The sequence below is a fragment of the Pongo abelii genome, chromosome 6, assembly GCF_028885655.2.
Source record: "Pongo abelii isolate AG06213 chromosome 6, NHGRI_mPonAbe1-v2.0_pri, whole genome shotgun sequence".
In the NCBI taxonomy this organism is placed as follows: Eukaryota; Metazoa; Chordata; class Mammalia; order Primates; family Hominidae; genus Pongo; species Pongo abelii.
The window spans coordinates 125,361,485-125,386,000 of NC_071991.2; the positions used below are offsets into that span (position 1 = coordinate 125,361,485).

General features: G+C 39.8%; 1 protein-coding gene across 1 annotated transcript in view; it reads left to right on the forward strand.

Moving 5' to 3' along the window:
* The window catches only part of SND1 (staphylococcal nuclease and tudor domain containing 1), a 433,869-nt gene that overhangs the window by 247,215 nt on the left and 162,138 nt on the right, over positions 1 to 24,516 (forward strand). Inside the window, 1 exon segment of the mRNA NM_001135474.1 lies at positions 3,179 to 3,251. Within this exon segment, the coding sequence (NP_001128946.1) occupies positions 3,179 to 3,251 (73 nt within the window).

Here is a 24,516-nt window from a genome sequence, read left to right on the forward strand (position 1 = left end):
ATCCAGCTTGGAGAGCTTTGGTCTTGAGATTTTCTGGATGAACTAGGGACTGCAAACCTAAGAGCAGACTCTTCCTTGGCATGAAATGTGTGCAGATTCTAATCTTGTGCTGAGGCCATGGAGATGATCTCCCTGCAAAAATGTTGTCTGCCTTTGCAAAGTTGTAGGTTTTTTCTTCTAGAGGAAAAGCAGCAGCTAATATGTGAGAATTTCAAGCTTTGCTGTTTAAAGAAAGCAGAGTTTTCCAGTGGTCTGAATAGAGTTCATCTTCCCACACTGTAGTACCATACAGCCCTGTGGCTCCTAGAAACAACCTAGAAAGCTGTGTTTTCATCTTTCAGTTGGCCCTGCCACTCCTTGGCATGTGTGTGGATATATACTTTCTTTCCCTGACTGGTGATGATGTTTGTCAGTTATTGACACTGGTAGTCTTTGCTGTCTTTGTACTGCTGCATCTTGGAGAAGAAAGCTGCTGAGAGGAGTAGGCTATGTTCTGCCCCACTGCTTCCTTTCTCCTGGCTGGCCTGCACACTAGCCTGCCTTTGTGAGGAAGCAGCTATTAAGCAGACACAGCAGGAGAAGTTTAGAAGTCAGGAGTTTCATTCCTTGCCTAATGAAAAGGAATGCAGAGCTGTGGCTGAGGCCCACAGGGAAAGGCAGTATGGGGAGCGGGAGTTAGTGTTTGCTCTGTGGAGCAGATACGGCGGAAGCCAGCCTGCGGTCTGCCTACCTTCCCACGTCTCAAAGACAGAGCTCCACAAATCTATCCCAGAGAAACTGGGTTATGTGAGATGCAGAGGAGAACCCCACTGAAAAGTGGTAGCAAGGCAGTACACCTTGTTTTCAGCAGAGCCTGGGTCTCCATGTCATGTATCCTCATAGCCTGGAATAAAGATAATACTCTCTCCCTTTGCAGATAGCGGTGGCAGGCCTCCCCTCTTAGCATTTGCTCCTCTCCTCTGTGAGATTCATTCCTGAATTCCTACTTCCCCCAGATACTCTTTCATGGAGAATCTCTTGCTGTGGCGTCAGACTTGTGACAAGCAGAGGGAGGTTTTCTGGAAGTGGCTCACTCAGCATCATTCCTGCAGCAGTGTGGGAACCAGAAGCGAAGAAGCCTCTGCACAGGGAAGGAGACCTGTGCTGTCGCAGGTTATTCTGCTCTTTTCTCACAGATCCCTCCCACTTTGCAGCCTGGGTCTAGTGTGCTACTAAGAGGCTAGAGTGCTTCCTAGGTGGGCATATTTGAATTTAGTGGTTAACTACCTATTGTTAACTTTGAATTTTGCTTCTCTTTTATGAAGAATTAACAAAATAAGGACTACTTCTCAGTTTATATATGCTGGTACAGTGCCGCTTTCTTGCTGCCTCTTGAATGTGCCAGAAATTGATCGAGAGTTTAACGGTAATATTTTAAGTGTGAAAAAATTATCTTTGAATGTTTTCCCAAAATTTATACCAGAACACAAATAAGTATCCGATAATATGCTTTTTAGAAGCAGGGTACAGCATGAATAATATTAAGACAATTTTAAAGAATCGTTTTGCTGTTATTTTAAATGTCATATGTACACTATTATCCACGTCTTCCAGTTTCTGATGTTAGTTTTTTCCTCTTTGGTAGCATATTTAGTTTTGGTTAAGTCCTAGATTTCTGCTTATAGCACAGAGCTACTTTGTGGTCACAGAAAGAAAGCAGAATTATAGTTTCCCACCTCACTGCTTTTGCCTCGAGGATCTTTGCTTTCTAACTTACTGCTCAGGCCCTGTTCTTTTTTTCTCATAGTATATGAGATGTTCTCCAGCCCCAGAAAAGGCCACAATTTCAGCAATGCTCTAACTTGAACCTGTCTGTTTACAGAACAGATCTATTTATTTTGGTTGTCCTTGTTGTTAAAGGATAAGGCTGTAGGCATTTAGTGCCCCATAGGACCTGCAGAACGCTTTGCAGGCCTTGCCTTGAAGGAGGTGAGGTACGGTCAGGGTGGGAAGGAGCTTGTCTGGTATCACAGAAGCTTCAATCTTAAGGCTGCTCCTTCCAATTTGCAGTAGCAAAATAAGGAGAGCCTGTTGGTGGCAGAGGAGGTTATAGAAATAGGACACGCAAGATGTAAGCAGGGCTTTGGGGAGGTGGAAGAGTTGGATTGTTAGTTGGCTTCTAGCCACCAACCTCTAGTCTTTTACTGGTAGCTTGCAAATCCCAAGGGGTGAGGGGCAAAGCTTGAGAATCGCCTTGGTTGCTGACCACTACTAGGATCCCTGAATGATAAATCACTAGAGGAAATTGTAAAGGGAAATATTTTTACCCATAGACAAGATTTGTGGGAACATCCCCTAATCTCTAGTTCTCTATCTCTAAGCTCAGAACTCTTACCTGCTGATGTCTGCAGGCTGGCAGTACACAAGAAGGCCTTATCCAACAGTGTACGACCAAGTAATTCACCAGTCAGCTTTTATTCTGTGGTCCTTCATTGTTATACCAGTGATCGTACCTAGTGAGGCGTAGGCTTCTGTCCCCAGAGCTACCACTCAGAGGATTGGGTGATTAAAGCAAACCAACCCATGGCTGAGGTTGGCAGAGTCCCAGAGTTCCCTGTTAAATCCCCTCTTATTATAGCTGAGACTGATTGAAAATGAGACTTAATGTCAGTTATGTAGCATTTGCTAATTTTTTTTCCTACTGTTAAATGACTTTTCTCTACAGTATTGCTCCATTCAGGGCAACTTATCTTTTTACCTGGGAGGAACTTATTTCCGTTAGAATTGGAACACTAGCCACATATTTTGCATTTAAAATGTTTCACGTGATTAAACACGGAAATAAACGTTATTACTTCTGTTTCTTAGGCCTGTGCTCCTCTAACTGATTCTTCTTTTGTGCCTGGAACAACGCCTTTAATTTGAAAACAAGTAAGGCAGCCCTCTGATTACTAAGCACACTGTTAGTGGAAACTGGCAGCCAAGTGCTGGTAACAGGGCTTAAGAGAAGAGCAGCTTTATAATCCCCCCTCCACCAAATCCTCTTGCACAGACTGGCTGCTCAGCAGTGTACAGTGTGACTTGTGTAGCCATACATCCCCACTTTAACAACCCTCGCTTCTCTCTTCATTTTTGCACCCTCCTACCCCTTCCCATTGTGATTCTTATTTTAATCGGTTTTTCTCTTCTTCCTTAACAGAGCTATTAAGAATGGCAAAGGATTGCATAGCAAGAAGGAAGTGCCTATCCACCGTGTTGCAGATATATCTGGGGTGAGTCGAGTCCCTGAATCAAGCTGTGTGGCTCAGAGGCTCAAGAGCGTGTCTGCATATTTGCTGAAGGACTTCAGCTTATGTGTTTTCTCTAGCTCGCTCCTTTTCAGGCACGGACTGTGACTTTTTTCCCCCCCTGGGGCGTCTACTTAGGTATCTATAGGGAGCCTGTTTTATAATCTGGAAAAGCAGAATTAACTTCATTCTTTTTCTTTACCTGAACTATCTCTATGTTGCTTTTTCATTTTTAATTACTGTATTTTGAGTTTGGAAGGTAGTTCTTCTCAGTTGTATTAAAATAAAATTGCCTCTTTTTAAAACTGCTGTCCAGTTCTTGCTGTGAGTGGGAAGTCTTAGTGGCAAAAGGTCAAGTATAGGTTTCAGGAGAAGTATATGAATGCATCATGATTTCCTCATGACCTCTTGTTCCTCTGCTTGCCTGTAAGTGGGACAGAATGGAGAAATGTATGAACATCCTTTGAGATAATACATATAGATAATAAAGAAGAATCAATGGCACCAATATTTTAGAGCTCCCAATAGGCTGTGTCCAGATGATTCTTTAGCTGTAAGGACTTTACCTTTGAATGTTTAGGGTCTCTTTGGCTGAATAGATCCGTTTGATAGTTGAGCTAGTTTATTCATTTAGTCAACAAGTATTTATTGAGTGCCTGCTGTATGCCAGGAATTGCTCTAAGCTCTGAGAATATAACAATGAAGAAAATTGTTGAAGTCCCTACATTCAAGTCGGAAAGGGAGGCAGTTGCAATGTCAGGTAGCGAAAACTACTGTGAAGAGAAGTAAAACTGGCCAAGGGGATAGTGAGTGGTGTCAGTGCTGATTTTGATCAGGTGGCCAGGAAAGGCACTCTCTATTGCCGAGACACATACCATCCATTTCAACACCACAGTCACTAATGGTTAAGGAGAGGATCAGGTCTGTGCCATGCATAGGGGAGATGAAGCCCAGGGTAGATGGAAGGAGGAAGAGCTGGTAAATCTTAGCTTAGGCACTCAGGGAATTTGCCTTGGGCCCTGAGAAGAAAATACTAGTATAAACAAAAGTGCTAGAGCTCAGCCTAGGCTGCAGGAGAGATTAATCAGAGTGTATTATCTTCCTGTTATGTGGTGTGCCCAGGCCTGGCGGAGGCTTTTTCTGTTGCTCCTGGTGATTGCTTGCTACAAATGTGTCTGGCAGGCTCCCCCTTGCCTAGGTATTGTGGTTCCCTGCTCATCTTAAACAATGGGACTCTGTTGAGCTTTTCTTTCTCTATAACCAGTCACTGCAGATTATAGGTTAAACAATGTTACCTACAACACATTAACTGGACTTCAGTCTAGAGGTTGGGGCCTCTGTTAAGTGGGTGAAGGATGCACTTTTTGTGGCTTAGAATCCTGAGAAGCCCAGAAACCTGTAGCTAATGGCCTTTGAGCCACAGATAACTATGGTGTATCTGCTAATGTTCATTTTTAACAGGTGTGACTCACCCAGTGCGATGTTACTTGGCCTATTTTCTGTGTAGCTTACCCAGCTGAGTTATTCTTTGCATATATATTATTAATATTTTTATGTATGTGTGTGGCATTCTTAACAATGCTTTCCTTAATATTTGTCTTTCGGTAAAGCTGTTATAGCAATAAAAGGGCAAATTTTTGGCGGTTCATCAGCAGGAGAAAAAGGTTATAAATGCTTTGGAAAATGCAATGAAAGCCCTTCTACACAAAGGGCCAAATATGCCCATCCAGAAACTTATGTGGGGCCCATACACCAGGGCCTTCCAGAAGCTGATTTCAACCTTAGGGATAGGCTCTCTCATTGGGCCCACCTGAGTTCATTTCTAGTTCTGATTTGGCACCAACAGTGAGGTGAAGCAACTCTAAGGAGGTTTTGAGGTTCAGGCACACCGGTCTCAGGGTTGTCCTCTCCACACCCCTCAATGTGGTATCCTAAAGATCTTTATTGCTGTCTCTGAATCTTATGCTGCCTCCTGCCTTGATGATTTCTGATGCTTTTTTTTATTCCTTTATTTCTGTTGTCATTAGCAGTGGGTCTTGTGAAACTTGTCTTCATTTATTTATTTACTTTTATTCCTACCCCACCAATTCCCCCTTAAACTCTAGCTCAGTTTCATACCAATTTTTATAATCTTTTCTGTCTCAGTATTGGAGGATTGGTTTGCTCTTAAGTTAAACATAAATGCCAATTAAATTTCTCTCAGTCACCACATAAATAAAAGAGTAAAGCTTGAGCAAGTGGGAGACTGAAAGTGAAAAAGCTGTTTGATTTAAATGAATGTCAGATATGACCTTGTCTGCCTGAATCACAAATTATTCACCTAAGATTGCAGTTTTTTTGGTGCCCTCTTTAATAGAGGAGTTTTGTCTTCTCCCACCTTCTAACCTTCCCTTCTTTCCATCACAGTGTTAAGTCTATGTGTATGTTGGGTGCCCTTGTTCAATTTATGTGAGATGTATGGGTTTTCTGCTTCCTGAAGCATGCTGGCAATTTTGCTGTCTGTGGGACAGGTGTGAGGTCAGATGGGCAAACAGCTTACAGCCAGATGAAAAATAAACAGGGAAAAAGACAATGTAATGTACATATACGTAATGGTTTCACAGAGGTTTCTTAATTGTTTTTTAATCTTTAACTGTGTTACCTACTGCCCCAGATTGATCCCCCTCTTAGTTGCAGGCCATGATAAATGGAGGTTTTTGTTGAGCTGACAGTGTAGGCAATATCTGCCGAAATAATTTACAATGAACGGGTGTTTGTGCATAATATCTCTCACCACCCTCCTCTCCATCCCAGTACACATCGTTGGTGAGGAAAAAGACATGCTTAAGTGTACATTCTGTCTCCTAAACACTCTTAAGAAATGTGTTGTATGGAAGAGATTATATCATAATGGTGAGGCAGATAACCTGTAATTTTGTTCTAGTGTTAACTGCCTCCATCTTTAGGAGTTGAGTTTCTACTCCTTTTCCATGATCTCTTCTCTTGCCGTTTAAAAAATGATTTCACAGAGTAAAGGTCAGAGTGCGTTAAAATGCTTTTGTATGAAGACCTAGCATATACAAGACCTGCTTGGCTGATTGCTTACAGTTGGAAGTGACTCATCTAAGCACAGGAGTGTGAAGTTGATGGCTTGGAACGTAAGATACCAGCCTCTGTAGTGGCCAAATAAGCTGGCCTTTTTGTTTGTTATTACAGATGGGTTTTGATGTCAAGGTCAACTGAGTTTTGAGTTGTCCATAAGATGGACAGAACATCTGCATATAACACCAACTGAATGAATCCCCAGTTTGTCTAGGGCTTTGATAAAAACTTGGCCCACTAGACCAGGCGTGGTGGCTCACGCCTGTAATCCCAGCATTTTGGGAGGCCAAGGTGGGAGGATTGCTTAAGGTCAGGAATGCAAGACCAACCTGGTCAATGTAGTGAGACCCCATCTCTACCAAAAAATAATAATAATAATAATAAATATATGTGTGTGTGTGTGTGTGTACATGTGTATGTGTGTTAACCCATCTGCATCTCTTACACCTATTTTTAGGGTACCCACTAAAGGAAGAAAATTACATACTCCCAGGCTGGTACCTTAGATCCTGAAGAAGTTACTGATTTTTTGTTATTTCCAATTTTTCACAGTATAGGAACTGGGCTATTAGAAGTACCAGCCACTGCTGCCATTTCTATCATAGTCTAGTTTCCTTTCAAGCCAGGATGTTCCAGGGTGTGTAGAACCAGCTGATAATTTGACTGACTTGGTACTAGGTCTTACTTGATTTGAAGGGTGGTTCTGTGGTGACTGACTTCATACATCCATGTTTTCATTATTAGTTGGTTTTGTTTTTCATTGATCCTGTCTGAGCTCCCTCCCTCGCCAGCATAGAAAAAATTGGAATATGCGTGTCAGTGTTCTTTATCTCAGGTTTCTCAGCTGTACTTTATCTTAGGTTTATTATTGTTTTTGCTGTGGCCTGCTCCGTAATAAATACAATCTCCTGCAGATACAGAGTGTAAAACAGGCAATAAAATGGGGTTGGTACATGGCTTACTGTTGTTCTGGTAGATCAGACAAATCAATTATGATTCTGAGATTAGAGAGAGCTCCCCATTCCTCAAGTTGCAGCCAGCCCTTCGAGTGCTGATTTTACCTTTTACCTTTACCTCCACTTCTCCATCTTCCTCTTATATGGGAGTAGGACTCAATGAGTCGTAGTGTATATCTGAGTTTTCTTCTCTGTCCTTTTCCTTTTGTGTCTGTCCTCTGTGCATGAGGAGTTACGATGTTTGTTTGATGGTACAAGAAGATAGCATCCTCTTCAGTCTTATTTCTGAAAGTCCCAGAATAGGGGTTGTCTTCTTTTGAATATATTCTGCCTTTTCATATTATGTAGTCCTGACAGCTCCTCTGTTAATTTCACTATTACAGTATATACTCTCTTAATCCGTGGGTCTTTTTATCTGTTAACTGCTGCTGTGCTCCTTTGGACGTTTATCACATCATGGCTTGGTTTCATGCTCATGTTACATAGCACTTTTTTATAACCACCTTTCTCCGTGACTGATTTTGTTAGAAATATGTAGTATTACTGATTTTTTTTATTTTTATTTTTTTAAGGAGACGGGGTTTCACTTTATCACCAAGGCTGGACTGAAAGTACAGTGGCACAGTCATAGCTCACTGTGGCCTTGCACTCCTGGGCTCAAGTGATCCTCCTGACTCAGCCTACTGAGTAACTGGGTCTACAGGTGCATGCCATCACACCCACAGGATCTTGCTATGTTGTCCAGGCTGACCTGAAACCCCTGGCCTCAAGTGATCCTCCCACTTTAGCCTCCCAACGTATTGCTATTATAGGCATGAGCCACCACCACCCTAGCCTAAAAATTAAGCCATGGTTTGGAGTGATCCAATGACTAGCTTTGGGGAAGGTGCAGGGCACAGGGGAAGAAAGTCAGACATTTGGGGCCCTGTTATTCGTGAAACGAAGTCTTACAGAGTTGACCAGTAGGATTCTGACTTGCTAATGTGAAGGATTGAAGTGTTCCTTTAAAACAGATAAGATTAAATCAATAGATAAGAAATAGATTGGTAGACAGGGTTGGATTTTCTCCAGCATCTGCTCCTGACCTCTGCCTTCCATTTCTGGTTTTCATTGCCCTCTTAAACTTTAATAGCACTGTCAGCCTTTCTTTGAGATTTCTGTAGGTGTTACCTTTCCTTAGCTCTTTATTAATATTTAGGCCTTGATGGAAGCATAAGAAAAAAATTATTATTCTTTTTGGCTAAAGAGAGTTTTAAAAAGCCCAGGCATGGTGGCTCACGCCTGTAATCCCAGCACTTTGGGAGGCTGAGGTGGGCGGATCTCCTGAGGTCAGGAGTTCAAGACCAGCCTGGCCAACATGGCAAAACCCCATCTCTACTAAAAAATACCAAAAAAATTAGCCGGGCGTGGTGGCAGGCACCTGTAATCCCAGCTACTTGGGAGGCTGAGGCAGGGAGAATTGCTTGAAACCAGGAGGCAGAGGTTGCAGTGAGCTAAGATAGCATCACTGCATTCCAGCCTGGGTGACAGAGCGAGACTCCATCTCAAAAAAAAAAGAGAATTAAAAAAAGAAAAAAGTGTTTTGCCTGGTAAGTCTGAAGAAAGTAAAAGGAACAAAATCACCCAGGGGCTTTATGAGTTAGGTCTGTGTTAAATTGCAGTTTGTCTTATATGTTTTCTGGCCCACCTAGTTTAGATTTATTTTTCTTACCCTCATATGATTCTAACATTCCTTTCAGCTTTCTGTTTTTTCTAGTCTCTGGTATTTAATGGCACAAATGCTCTCTGAGTGTATTTGTTTTTTGTCGTTTTAAATAGCCCTTCCCTTTTTTACCCCGCTTGGCTAAAATCATGGCCCTACATCATGTTCTCATGTCTCTCTTGCCAACTGCAGTCTAAGTTACTGTACAGATGGCACAACATCAAGGCCTATGGTTCTGCCGGGTGGGTTTCTGTGACCTGGAGGGGTTGCCTAGCACTGGAGCTTCATTCACACAGTAGCTGCTGGCTCCACTGCTGGGCTCTGCATTTGCTACCCTGAGAAAATCCCAAAGGAACTCTGGAAGAGCCAGCTCACTGTCTGCGGAACTTGCTCTCCAGAGCAAGCAGTGTGTGCTCTCTAAATACGGTTGGCCCCTTGCCTGGAAGCCATGGTTGGTGGGAGTGTTGGGTTATCCTGGTGGCTTCCTTGCATCCGTGTTGTGTTTCGTAGCTCAAGTTGTCACTAATTTAGGAAAAGCTATTGCTCTATTTCTTTCTTCTTCTTTCTTCAAGCAAAGTTTATTGAACTCTAGTTGGACTACAATGTGCAAGTGACTGGCTTGGATCCTCGCTGCACAGAAACATGCCATCACCTCTGTGGCACACAACCTCTGATGCCAAAGTGGCAGCCACCTCATAAGTTTCTCTCAGACTTTGGAAAAAACTTCAAACTCTTTCTGTTTCTTTTCTTTTCTCTTATATTTTCAATTTAATTTTTTATTTCAAAAAAATAGAGATGGGGTCTCACTTTGTTGTCCAGGCTTGGTCTCAAACCCCTGGACTCAAGTGATCCTCCCACCTCAGCCTTCCAAAGTGCTGGGATTGCAGGAGTGAGCTACCATGGCTGGCCTCTTTTCTCATTCTCTTTCTGTCTTTTGTTGAGATGGAGTCTCCCTCTATTGCCCAGGCTGGAGTGCAGTGGCGCCATCTCAGCTCACTGCAACCTCTGCCTCCCAGGTTCATGCAATTCTCCTGCCTCAGCCTCCTGAGTAGCTGGGATTACAGCTAGTTTTTGTATTTTTAGTAGAGACAGGGTTTCACCATGTTGATCAGGCTGGTCTTGAACTCCTGACCTCATGATCCGCCCGCCTTGGCCTCCCAAAGTGCTAGGATTACAGGCATGAGCCACCACATCCAGCCCTCTTTTCTCTTTTCACGTCTTCTAAAACATGTCTCTGTTAAGAGTTGGATGTTACTAAGAAGACCTTGATCTTGATTGTGCCAGAGAGTTGCTTCAGCCAGTTGCCCTCACCCTTATAATGGAAGACATTGCTTTATTGTGTTGGAGTTTTTTTGTGCATGGTTTGTTTCTCTCTCTCTTTCTTTTATTTCTTTTTTAAGATGAGATCTTACCACGTTGCTCAGGCTGGACTCGAACTCCTGGGCTCAAGAGATCCTCCTGCCTCAACCTCCCAAGTAACTGGGACTTACAGGCATGAGCTACAATACCTGGCAGCTGTTCATAGTTTCTTTGTTCATATGAATTCTGTGCAACCACTTTCTGTTTTTTGAAACTCCCCTATTCAAATTTGCCATAACTACAGGCCATCCCTCTCTTAAATAAATTTGAAAGCATTTTTTATTTACATGGGAATTTTTTCAAAATTTCATTGCAGCAGGTACCACAGTTAATGATGGTTGTGTTTCATTACCTCCTTTTATAGATTTTAGTCCACTTTTTGATTGAGCTGTGTTGTTTTTGGAGGGCACCAATTTTAGGACATGGTTTCTCACTTCTCTTATTTAGCTTCATTTAGTTGGGCTGTTTTGCATCTTTGTAGATAGAGATGTAGAAATGTAGTCCTGAAGAGATACAATTGATTCCCACCCTGTAAGAGAAATGATTTCAAACTTTACATTTTTACTCCCTAGTTTGACTGTTTTTGCATCTGTAGCAAATTCACCTCAGTATTCCTAGTAACTTATCTATATCTGTTCTTTAGTCTCTTTGAGCCTTTCTGGTTCCCTCGTTAATTAGTGGGGTTAAAATGAAATTTTCTACGTGAATTTATTTTATATTTGAATAAGAGTCAAGATTTTACCTTATTGAAAATTATCTTTTAACAGGGGAAACAATTGTAGAAGCAAGAGAAATACAAAACCACGTATATAGTGGGCAATAAAAGATTATAGAATTATATGCTTTGAAAGTCTTAGTTTTGTTGCCTCCTCTGTACCTGGAAACATGAACAATAATTTGGTTGTGAAAGTTCTAAAAAAAGAAAAATTTTGAAAGTGAATATGTCTCTTTCATCTGCATCATGTCTGGTTCCAAGTCTGTACCTTACTTAGTTTAGCTTTTTGTTCAGAACAGTCTTGTCTTGGAAAATTCAGGCACCAGAGCAGATAACCTTGAGGTAGGGAGCTAGGATTGGACTTTGAAAGCAGGGCACAGCTTCTTGTCCTTTGATGTGAGTGTCCTAGCTCTGCAATTTAACACCTCTGAGAAAATGTTTGCTCAGGTGAGCTGCCCAGAGGTGGAGCACTGTTAAGAGACAGGGCTTCTTTATTTGTTCGTTCTTATGTAACAAAAACATCTTCCTCCCAGTATAATCAGTAGCGTGTCACTGTCGTGGATTCTATTATCAGGAAACTTTCTGCCATAAATTTTTCTAGTTTCCTTCTGCTTCCTTGTTTAACTGTGCCTTCACAAACAGGAGTGCATGCAAAGGCACTCAGCATTTGCAACAGGGTCCTGGCATTTGCAACAGGGTCCTGGCTTTTAGTGAAGTGTACTGAGCTATAATGATTTTTGCCTTTCTTTGTTCAAAGACATGAGAAAGGAAATTGAGGGAGTTAGGAACATTTTTTCCAAATAAAGTAGCATATTTTTCCAAAGAGAGTTCCTCTGGCCATAGATTCAGCTATAGCTTGGTCCATGCTCTTCGGTTGTTCTCTTTCCCATTCTCTGGGTGCATAGATAACACTCTATGATTCTATTTCATGGGTCAAAATTCGTTAAATGAGCCCATTACAGGGATGATTGTAAGTATATTTTGGAGGCAGTTGACAAAATTTCTGATTCCCAGGTTGAGGTGTGTGATTGGATTATCTGATCTGTCCCATGGCTGCTGAGTGATGTGAGAAAATTTGAAATATTTCTGCATAGCCCCAGATTCACTCTCCACTTTACCATCATAACACTACTTAGCCTTGGATTGAACTCATTGTGTCCTGTGGCTATTGCTTATATAAACATTTCAAAGTAAGTAATTTTACTAACATAGACATTCTGCTTACTTGTATTTTAAATCTTTATTTAGCATGCTTACAACATATTCCCTACAGAATATGTCGTACAGAATTTTGCACACTCCTTGCAGTGTTAACATCCAGATATTTTGAAATTAGAGCTCAGGGTTGCTTTGAAATGCCCTGGTCGTTTTCTGCCTCAGTTGTTCAGGAAATGGTGTTCTCAGGAAGAAATTATAGAATTCCTAATACAATATCGAATTTGGAAGGGGCTTGAAAATGTAAGCTATTACCAAGATTTCTAATTTGGAGGAAGACCTGTGTTCTATTGATTTGTATTACTGCAGCATCCCCAGACACTTCACCTGCAGTAGAGCCCATTTATTTTCTTTATATCACATTCATCTCCTCCACTACTTAAGGTCCTCAGTTGACTGACTCTGACTTCATTGTTAATTAGCATTTGTTGAATCACATTTCTTCTTTTTGCAATGCTATCTCTTCTCCCCTGCTGGCCATGCCTTCTTCCCTGGCATATGTCTCTTCTTCCAGATAATTTCTCCCTTTTTATCCCCACTGCCTTCTGATCATGCCCTTCTTCAACATTTACATAATCATATTACTATGATTTTGTGCTTGTTGATAAATTGATAATTTCATAAGTTGTTTAATATGTGTGCATTGGTTTTCCTTACTAGTTTCTAAACTCCTAAGAAGGGGATCTTTTTGTATGTCATTATAGTGCCCAGTTTACATTCAATTTGCCAAGTGATGGGCTCAAACAGCATGAACTTGTATTTGGAGAAAAGTGCCCCATTCTCCAAGGTACAGGATTGGCTGTACTGGTTAGTAACTATAAGTGGGCTGTTAGTAAAAGAACACAGCAGAAAGGGTGCATGTCTTCTAGAATATAGTGGCAGTATGGGGTCATGATTATTAGCACTGGCTCTAACATTAGATTACTGGGGTTCAGTTGTGCCTCCATTGCTTATTACCTTGACGCCTTGGGGAAGTTATTTTTTTCTTTCTGTACCTCAGTATTCCCCTGTGGGAAATGGGTATGATAATGGCACTTACCTCATTAGATTGTGGTGTGATTGAATGCATTAATACATGTAGCTGTTTTAAACAGTTGACGTAAGAGCTCAACAGAGAGCAGTGGTTCACATGCCGGTGTTCATTATTTTTTTTTGAGACAGGATCTCAGCTCTGTTGCCCAAGCTGGAGTGCAGTGGCGCAATCTCAGCTCACTGCAACCTCTGCCTCCCAGGCTCAGGTGATCCTCCTGCGTTAGCCTCCTGAGTAACTAACTACGTGTGTACCACTACGCCAGGCTAATTTTTTATTTTTTTGTAGAGACAGAGTTTTGCCATGTTGCCCATGATGATCTCGAACTCCTGGGCTCAAGCGCAAGCCACTGCACCCAGCCTGGTGTTCATTATTATTAAATTGCTTAGCATTCTGCCTAGCACACAGAAAGTCCTCTGTAAATGAGAGCTGTCATTATCATCCTCAATAGTATTTACATTGCAAACTCTTCATCCAATTCAAGTCCCAAATCCTACCGCTCCCTCTCCTGAGTTCTTTTACTGCCTCTTTATCTCTTTTTTGACATTTAACATATGCCATCTCTGTCTTGTTTTTTAAATGCATTCCTCATGTTGAATCAGTGAATGAATGATCAAACAATAAGTATTTATCGAGAGCTTTTCATATGCCAGGCAGAATGCTGAGTGTTGAGAATATATTATACAAGACAGCTATAGTCTTTACGGGGAATACACAACTTGTTATATAATTACAGTTGTAATGGGAGTACAGAGTCCTGGGAGAGTGTATACTGGTGGCCACAGCTTATTCTAAGTGGTCTGATAAAGTCCTTGAAGTGATTTCAAAGTGAAACCCAGAGAAGGAGTTAGCAGAAGATCTTGTTCAGGGCCAAAGGATAAAATGTTGTATACAAAGTGGAAGGTTGCTTGTGTTCACAATGGAAGACCAGTCAGCATTGCTACAATGTGAAGATAGTAATGGGAGAATGAATAACTGAATAATTTGGACGTTATAGTCCTTGAAAAGGATTTTGAATTTTATCTGAAGAACAGTGAGAAATCATTGAAATGGGAGTAGAATAATTAGAACAGCATGTGTGTGTGTGTGTGTGTGTGTGTTTATGTGTGTATATGTATATATATATATAGAGAGAGAGAGAGTTAGCTAGGTATATATCTATTAATTTTTTCTTTTTTTCCATTGTGGCTGTTATTTGGAGATAGACTTGAAACAATGGTTAGGGGAGAATTTGCAGTTCACCTGGTGATTGCTGAATAGTGGCTGGAACTAGGATTGTGGCAATGGAGGCGGAAAGATAAATGTGAGATCCATTTTGGTATAAGAACTGGTAGAATTGAGTGGTTGATTGGATTGGGGTCAAGGAAGGGAAGTGAAATCAAGTGTCATGCATGAGCTTTCCAAATGTCTGGCACAAATATCTGGTTGATGGCGGTGCTCCTTTTCTGATATTGTAAATGATGGCAGAGTAGATTTGCAAGGGAAATTAAGACTTTCTGAACATGTTAAAATTGAGGCACTAATGAGCCATTAGTGGCCTAGGCTTCATGCATGAGTTTAGGACTATAGGACACCTAGATGTGAGTGTACCAAATTGCCCAGAGAATGTTAAGAGAGAAGAGTCCCTAGGCCAAGCCCTTTATTTCAAGATTATGTATGGATGGGGAGTGTTTGAACAAACAGACTTTAAAAAGTTGCCGCCCAAGCTGTCGGAGATAAATCAGGTGAGTATAATGTACAAATTAATAGGAGAAAGAGCTTCACAAGGCAAGAATTGAGTCTCCAGCTTCAAGGTAAAGTAAGATGAAATTGAAAACTATCCAGAGGACAGTGCAATTCCATGAGTTACTGGTGACCATAGAGCAGTATTTGTGGAATGAGCAGTATTTGTGGAATGAAGGAAAGCAGGGGGGCAGCAAAAGCTAGATATCTTCCCACCTGAATTGTCAGCAGAAACTGTGTTTTATCTCTAGATCTGTAGTTTTTAGGAGTTTCCTAACAATAGGAAATGCATATATGTACATAATGATGGCGTCTATATAGTTTTGAATGAGTGAGGAGTCTTGGCATCCATCAGCACGTGTGCACTGATGGAGAAAGAAATGACAATGATGTGAGATCCTTAATTGAACAAACTAACTTATTTTATCTTCACCAAAGCTATCTCAATTCTCTGCCATCACTTATGCACTCTGTGGTACATCATTTTCCACTGATAGACAAGGTCCTTAGAGTCTCAATTCTAGAACCCCAATATAATATCCACATGTGGTTACATCATAACAAAATTGTGAAGCCACTGGGTGGGGTAAGATTAATTCTATATTTTCCTTAAGAAGGATTAGAATTCCCAAATACACCCAAAGCACTAACTATATTTCTAACTACTTTAAAAGTATCATTCTGTAAAAGTAGTTTCATTATTGTTTAAGCTTGTTTTCACATATTTGTATGCATGCATGTATATGCTTTATTAAATCTATTTCTGAGCCTGACTGTTGGGCTTTTTACAAGTTGCTGTCTTTACTAGGAACAAATTTTTATTCTCACATCATATAATGTGTGGTTTTTGTTTGTTTTCTACCCATTGTCCACACTCTTTTTTGCGCGGGTAGCTGTGACTTCAGGCACACTACCACACCTGGCTAATTTTTTAAATTTTTTTTGTAGAGAGAGGATCTCTATCCTATACTGATAAGATCTGCTATGTTGCCAGAGCTGGTTTAGAACTCCTGAGCTCAAGTGATTCTCCCACCTGGGCCTCCCAAAGTGCTGGGAACACAGGTGTGAGCCACTGCACTCAGCCACATTAAACTCTTAGTCCTTAGAAAGAGGCTACTTAGTTTGGTGTCATTAGTACCATAAAACACTGCTTAAATCTGTTTTTGATGGAATCATAGAGCAAATTTCACAGGCAGCTTCAGGTCAAGCTGTTTCCACATCAGTTTACAGACTTTATTATAGCATCAATAATATTTATTTGTTTCAAAATATATAGAACAATTAATTATAAGAACTAATTCACTGCAGTGAATGTTGAATGCTGACACTTACAATCTAAAGGGACAATTAGTTATCTGACCTTTAATAATTTACAAGTTTATCTAGGCAAAGCTTAATCGGCCATAGATTTTTTCTTTTTTTTTTCTTTTATTTTTTTTAGACGGAGTCTCACTTTGTAGCCCAGGCTGGAGTGCAGTGGCGCAATCCCAGCTCACTGCAACCTCTGCCTCCCCCAAGTTCAAGTGATTCTCATGTCTCCCGAGAAGGTGGGATTATAGGTGCCTGCCACCATACCCAGCTAATTTTTGTATTTTTTTTTTTTCAGTAGAGACGGGGTTTCACTGTGTTGGCCAGGCTGGTCTCGAACTCCTGACCTCAAGTGATCCGCTCTCCTCAGCCTCCGAAAGTGCTGGGATTACAGGCGTGACTTTTTTCTTTTAGAAACAAAACCTTAGGCATATTTTTCTTTATTCAAATTTTCTGTCAAACTTTCTGTTTTTAAATGCATCAAATATAAGTGAGTGAAAAGAATAGAAATTATCTGTACTACTAACTCTTCTATTCACCATAATGTGGGTTTCCTTATTTATTTCTTCTTCTTTTAAGTATTGTAAGCTCTTTTCAGGATGGGAGGCCTTACTGGGTTGTTCTTAATTATACAGTCAGGTCCTAGAAGAGTATATGGCACCAAGTAGGTGCTTAGCAGATATTGTTGGATGAATGAATGCTGTAAATTGTTCTACTAGAATTGATTTAATCCGCCTTTTATTGTTGGATGTTGGGGTTGTTTTACTGTTTTTTCTTCTCATAAACATTTGTTCCTTTAGATAAATCATAGTCTATAATTATTTTCTCAGAACATGTCCATAAAGTAGAAACTTAGGCCAAAGAATAGCATATATTTTTTAACAACATCATCCTATAAATCTTTATTGAGTAAAATGATTGGGTTTTTAATTGGATGCGTTTGTTGTTGTTCTTCAAAACATTGACCACCTTCTGTTTTAATTAGTAACAAATTTCTATCATAATTGTTGCCATTTTTCTCCATGTTAAAAAAAACTGGAACTTTCTCTTCTGAATTGTATAATTATCTATGTTTATTAATGCTTTAAAAATGTAAGGCTTTTAAAAGACTAATTAGACATAAAAATAAAACTTTCACTTAAGGTTTATTGAACCTATACTGGTATGTCTGCAGGCAAAAATGAATGTTCAAAGTACTTTTAGGAAGTATTAAAAGTGTTTTAGCCATTTAGCCTTTACTAACATTTATTTTGATTTTAAGATAATTTTTATATTATAGGTTACTTGCTGACTTTTTTTTTCTCTGTTCTTTTCTGAAGTTGCATTCTTGTCTTGGGTGGGACACAGTTAAGTGTGGCATCAATTTCCTTGCCCCAAGTTCTTTATTTGCCCATGAAATGAAGACTTATGCCTCATCAGATGTCTTTTAAATTCTTTACTCTGCACATTTTATTTTAATTATCTCTCAAGGCGTTTTCTGGTTCTGTAATAAGTTCTTGCCTCTTGCCTATAGAGACTTTGGAAGTGATAAAAATTGATCTAAAACTGTTAAAGAAAAAAATAGTATTTTAAACCTGTTAAGTTACTGTTTAATCCTAGCCTTGTAATTGATGTGCTCAGTTGTAGATGGCTTTATGTCATATTCTCAATGCCATATACCATGTGTAAGCTATGTTTTTAGCCCAGTCTCATGTCTCAATTCTGAAAATGTGGAAGATGTTTATTGTAGTATTCCTGTAAAAGTTCATTATCATTTAATTCTTAGAAAAGTAACTCTAGAGTTGTTAAAAGTCTAAATGGCCTTTTTCTGTGTTTATCTTTACCAGTTCAAAGTAGAAATGCTACTTTTAACTATTACAATTTAATGGTGTATGATATAAATTGGATGTTTACAATTTGAGTAAAGTACCTGCTTTTGTAGAATATTTTAGCTGAAAATAATTGGAATGTATACCTGCCAGTGTTAAACTCTCCTATAAACATTTTCTTCTTCAAATTGGTATTTCTGAACCACTATCTCTTATTCCTGTGTTTGAGTAGATACAATTAAGTTTCATACTAAAATAAATTTTCTTCACATCATTACTAAAGCATTCAGTCATTTCAAAAATATAATACATTACTATACTGATGAATAATGGAAGAATTTTATCTGTTGATTCAACATATTGAAGAGTAGGATAGTTTTTCTCCTGAATAAAACTACAAAATCAATAGTATATTTACTTACTTGACCTCAAAGAGATTTTGTCTATGAAATAGTTTGTAGTTTTTTGTTTGTTTGTTTGTTAAAAACAAAGGGAAATAAACCAATAAAGCAGAAGGCATGGATCGAGGAAGCATTCTGGGAAAGGCTGTGAAAAGAATTGCCAGAGTCTTGGCCAAGGGGAATCCTAGTAAGCCACCCTGCAGAGGTCAGCAGGAGGATGGAAGAACTCTTGGGAGGAGGCTCTCTAACTGGAGGGCTATCATTTACAAAGCTGTGATATTATAAACACTGAGTATTGAGTTAACAAAAAATTGTAAGACTAGTGTGTTGAGAAGTTAGAGTATGGAAAAAAGGGGAAAAGGGACAGTTTGGGATGAGGTAGGGAGGCAGATTTATTCATGGAAACTTTTCTATACAGCAAGAATTATGAGCCATACCTTTCAGATAGTTCTGTGGTTTGGCAGCCCTCATCACCTGGCACCTTTGGCACTGCCTTGATGGCTGCTTCTCATCCAAGTTAGAGAAAGAGGATTGAAGACAGGAAGAAAGCAAGCTTGTGTGCTTGATACTTTATCCTAACTAGGTATATTCTTATTTCCACCCTTTTTACTTGAGGCACAGATACACCATCATCTGCACTTTCTGTGCCTAACTTATCTTAAAAAAAAAAAGATTCTCTAGAATAAGCCAAGGGCATTGTATTTTCTATCGATGATAAAATGCAGATTTTTACCACTAAAAGGCAATGACTTCATTTCTAAAGGTTAAATTGAATGGTTCTCACAGCATAATTTCATATGGTTAAATTTGGGAAACTGAAAGTCATTCAATAAGAGAACAATCTCTGAGCTTGTATAGAATTTTTATTTGATTGAGAATTGGGTATTACTTTATTCACATTAAGCTGTATCACATGATTTTATTTCAAGGTAGAAAAGAAATGTCAGTAGCCATATGTACTTAGTAGAACTTTTTTCTTTATTTGAACAAAATGTGTCCTCTTTATGGCCTGTGAGGATGACCTCATGCTCCATCTGATGCTTTCTTTTAGCTATTGCCCAAGAGTTTAGACTTACTTATGCTTCCTTTTGGGGAACCAATGAGACTTTTTTTCTGTGCTTTTCTAACTCCTTGCTTTCTCATCTAAACCATTTTCTTTTTAAATTTTTTAAGTACTTTAATACACTAGTATTCAAAGTAGTGATCAAAGTAGTTGATTTAAAACATAATGAATGGGTGGTTAATTTTGAACTTGATATTCTCTCCAAACTACTTACAGATTAGTTAGGGGAAAAGTTTTCTTGAGTTAAAAATTAAAATATTGTATATTCTTCCTGTGCACGTTGTTTTTATTGTGTTGGTGTATATTCTTAAAGGTATAATTTATATACAGTAAAATGTTCTCATTTTTAGCATATAGTTCTGTGAGTTTTGGCAAATGTGCATTTTGAGAAACATATATTTATGAAATCATCACCACAGTCAAGATATTAGAACTGTTCCATCGTCCTAATTCCTCCATTCCTTTTAGAGTCAACTTCTAGTCCCTGGCAACCTCTCATGTTTTTCTGTTTAACTATAGTTTAACCTTTGTCAACATGTCATACAAATGCAATCATGTATTTGAGATTCATACATGTTGTTGCCCATGTCTTTTTTAGCGTAGAGTAGTATTCCATTGTGTGGTGTACTATAATTTATACCCAGTTGAGGGATATTTAGGTTATTTCCAATTTTAGTGATTATGAATAACGTCCAGACCATTATCTTTGCTTTGCCTTGCTTTGTTTTTTTTAAAGAATGAGACAGGGTCTTACTCTGTCATCCAGGCTGGGAGTGCAGTGGTGCGCCATCACTACTCACTGCAGCCTCGACCTCCCAGGCTTAAGCTATCCTCCCACATCAGCCTCCTGAATAGATGAGACTACAGGTGTGCACCACCATGCGCAGCTGATTTTTTTTCTTTCTTTCTTTCTTTTCTTTTTTTTTTTTGTGAGGCAAGATCCCACTATGATGGCCAGGCTGGTCTCAAACTCCCAGGCTCAAGCAATGTTTTTGCCTCAGGCAAAACATTATAGGCATGAGGCCACCATGCCTGGCTCAGACCATTTTCTGAGGGTCCCTAATCTATTCCTCTAACATTAATTCACTTTATTTTAGTGAACTACGGTGATTGTCTGAATGGTGCTTTGCATATTTTCATTCTAAACATGGAGATGTGTCTTCTCTTCTTAAGTATTTGCCAAGTTCTGGTTTCATTTCTCAGTATTGTACACTGTGGAAAGGAAAAAATAAGTGGTGGGTAGGACCAACCAAATAAAAATATTTGTAGATGTGTGACTTTCTTAGGGCTCCTTAAACTCTTAGATGATTTAGTTCCTTGCAAGTCTGATTGGAGAGTAATTGTTTTCTTCCATATGTTGGAGTGCTACCCTTGCACTACTTTGCCCTGTGGCTTCCTTCTTCCAGTTGGGCAAGCATACTATTCCTGCCCCCTTTGGAAACTTTGCTTAGCCAGGATATTTGTTTTAATAATTGTAATACTGTCTGTTGAGGGAGTCACTGATTAGAATGACACATCCTAAGCTCAGGGCTTTCTTCCAGCTTAATGCTCCTACAAATGTCCAAATGTCCTCTTGATTCATGCTCCCAGAACTGGAGCTCAGAGCCTGGGCTGTGGTTTCTCCTATGTTCAACGTGGTGCAAGCCTGAGTGAGGTGCTTTACCAACCAAGTAAACAGTGTGAGAATCTGTAAACCACAGACAACACTTAATGATTTTTAATTTTTTAAGAGACAAGGCTAGAGTGTTACCCAGGCTAGAGTGTTGTGGCATGATTATAGCTCTCTGCAGCCTCAAACTCCTGGGCTGAAGCAATCCTCTTGCCTTAGCCTCCCAAGCAGCTGGGACTACAGGCCCGTGCCACCATGCTTGGCTAATTTTTAAATTTTTTGTAGAGATGGGGTCTTGAACTCCTAACCTCATGTGATACTCCCATCTCGGCCTCTCAAAGTGCTAGGATTACAGGCATGTGCCACCCTGCCCAATTATTGAAAGATAATTGATGGCCTAGCTTTAGCACCTTTTTTTTTCTGTCGTAATTTTTTTGTCTGGGGGTTTGTTTTTGTCAGTGTTCTCCTCTGTGTTCACTTCATTCCTGTTAAACTTGCAATTCACTGAAGTTTACGCCCTCCCTGGTCTCTAGTACACATCTCACCACAAAGCATTGATAATCAGCCAGGGAAGAGCAGTTTCAAATTTGAAAGTGCTTTGTGGTAACACAGGAACTCTAGGGCATTCCCAGAGTATCCTCCCCCTGCAGGGTTCCATGTATTTCAAGAGATGATCATGCTGTATAACTGGCTTTTCATCAAATCATAAACTCATTTTGTGAATTAAAATGGCACTTGGGGCCATAGCGCCCAAGATGCGGAAAGGAAGAAGAGTGTGGAGTGATAGGTGATGGTTTTGCCTTGCTGATAGGAGATGTAGTTGTGATTTGTCTTCCACGTAGCCACAAAAGTAATTCTCCTGGTCTGCACAACCCAGAAAAACATAGATAACTATGGCAGTGAATGATCACCATACACCATACACCATACACTTAAAATGAGAGAGCACATTTGCTTCGGTATCCTTAACGATTCGTTCTGATCTCCACGCTCTTTTTTTTCCTGTGTCTGTCCTCTTGTTCACAAGGATTTTGCTACTTTAGAGCACATTTGCTTCAGTATCCTTAAAGATTCGTTCTGATCTCCACACTCTTTTTTTTCCTGTGTCTGTCCTCTTTTTCACAAGGATTTTGCTACTTTAGAGTTAAGATTGGTTAGACCCAAACAGCATTGTGCCCTGGAGTCCTTTACCCTCAGGTCAGCCCTGGTGGGACCAAGCAGTACAGAGAGCTTCATAGGAAGAAACATCCTGGGATGGGCAGTAGAGCGTATGCTTGCACCTCCAGGGAGGCCCATCAGGATTGATGGACTTCTTTCTAGCTGTTTCTCAAGTGCTGGTAGAATATACTTCCCCAGTAATAAGTTCTGCATGTATTTGTTTTTAGTTCGTTTTCCTATGATGTTAATCAAAGAGTGATTGTGATGATGCGAACTAATTGATGATCTTCATTATTAACAATTCCCATTTGAGTCTTGCACATGATAATCCTGAGTGGTTAATTGTTAACTTAATAGGTTTAGTCTATTCCCATTTTCTCGTGCTGTTTTGTGTGCTGTTATGTTTACCTCTCACCAGCCCTTTCTAGTTTCACGCCTACTATTTGGGGACTTTCATTGGAGAAATCATGGGAATCACTTTGCATACATCTAGTGCACACTGACAGCCTAAACCCTGTTCCAGAATTCACAGAATTGTGATTTCTGTAGTTTAGGTCCTCTAGGAAGCAGGTGACCTGGCTATCTGGGGTGGTGGTCTTTCAGACACTTCTATCCTGTGCCTGCTGTACAAGGATTCTGCTTCCTCTGCTCTCCCACCTACCCACCCAAATCTCCCATTCTCCCAAGCCTGGGAATTCATCATACTAAATTATTTTAAACATGTATTTGTATACACAGCAAGGTACTTTATAGAGAGAAGTTCCAGTCTAACTGCTGAAGGGGATATCTTATAGCCATAGATAGATGTACCCACATTTGGAAGAGATTTGGCCTGACAAGCCAGAAGTAAGGGCAGAGTGAGAGTTTATAATTAAGGTGTTTTTATAACCTTTGCTTCTCTGCTTCTCTCTAAGGGTCATCCTGCCATTCTGGAGGGTCATTCAGAACCCTGTTCCTCTAAGTTTGAGATATAGATATTAACATCCTTTGAAATGAAGTCACCCTAGGCACATTTGTTGCATCATTACTTTCTCAATTTCAAGGTGCATTGAGGAGGCAGAAACATTTCTTAAAGAGATGCCATCCACAATAGCAGGTTAAATGTAGCTAATGCAATCTTAAATTAGCTTTTCTAAGAGTACAGGAAAATACTTATGTGTAGTTTGTTGTAGAGCACAGGTAATGTGAAAACTACCAGTGCAACAACAACAAAAAAAGACTTCTTTTGTCAGAAATCCAGTTGCTTCCTGATTATTTACACCAGTGGAGGGTGATATTGGTGTAGATAGCAGAAAACCACAACTAATTTATTTACTTGATTTCTCAAAGCTATGAGCCAACATAGTGGCAGAAAACTGGCAAATAGAATCCCAGACCTTATGTAAGGAAGCAATAGCAATGAAAACAGAGTGAAAGCCTTAGCATATAGATATATAAGCAGAAATATTTGATATTACCTTGAAATGAGCATTCTGTGTAACAAGTCCTGTAGTTGTTAACTCTTTAAATCTAAGGTCTTAACTCTTTATTTATATATATGGTTTTGGGTGTTTCTTTTTTTTTTTTTTTTTTTTTTTGAGTTGGAGTTTCACTCTTGTCACCCAGGCTTGAGTTTAATGGCATGATTGGGCTCACTGCAACCTCTGCCTCCCAGGTTCAAGCGATTCTCCTGCCTCAGCCTCCCAAGTAGCTGGGATTACAGGCACACCCTGCTACACCCGACTAATTTTTGTATTTTTAGGGTTTCACCATGTTGGCCAGGCTGGTCTCGAACTCGTGATCTCAGATGATCCTCCTGCCTCCATGTCCCAAAGTGCTGGGATTACAGCCGTGAGCCATCGCACCTGGCCAGGTCTTTTTTTCTTTTTTCTTTTCTTTTCTTTTTTTTTTAAGAGAGAAAGTATCTGTCTCCCGGCTCTTATTAACCCTGGAAGTGTGTCTAAGAGACTGAAGCACATTGCTACTTGCACTCTCTCTTTGGAAGGCAAATTACTTAACTGAATTCTGTCAATTTTATATTGTTATAATCAGAATTTCTAAAATGCATAATTTCCATAACTAAATTACCAGGAAGGATTTATAGCTACATCACCTGAGGAAACATACCAGTCTTCCTAACCAGT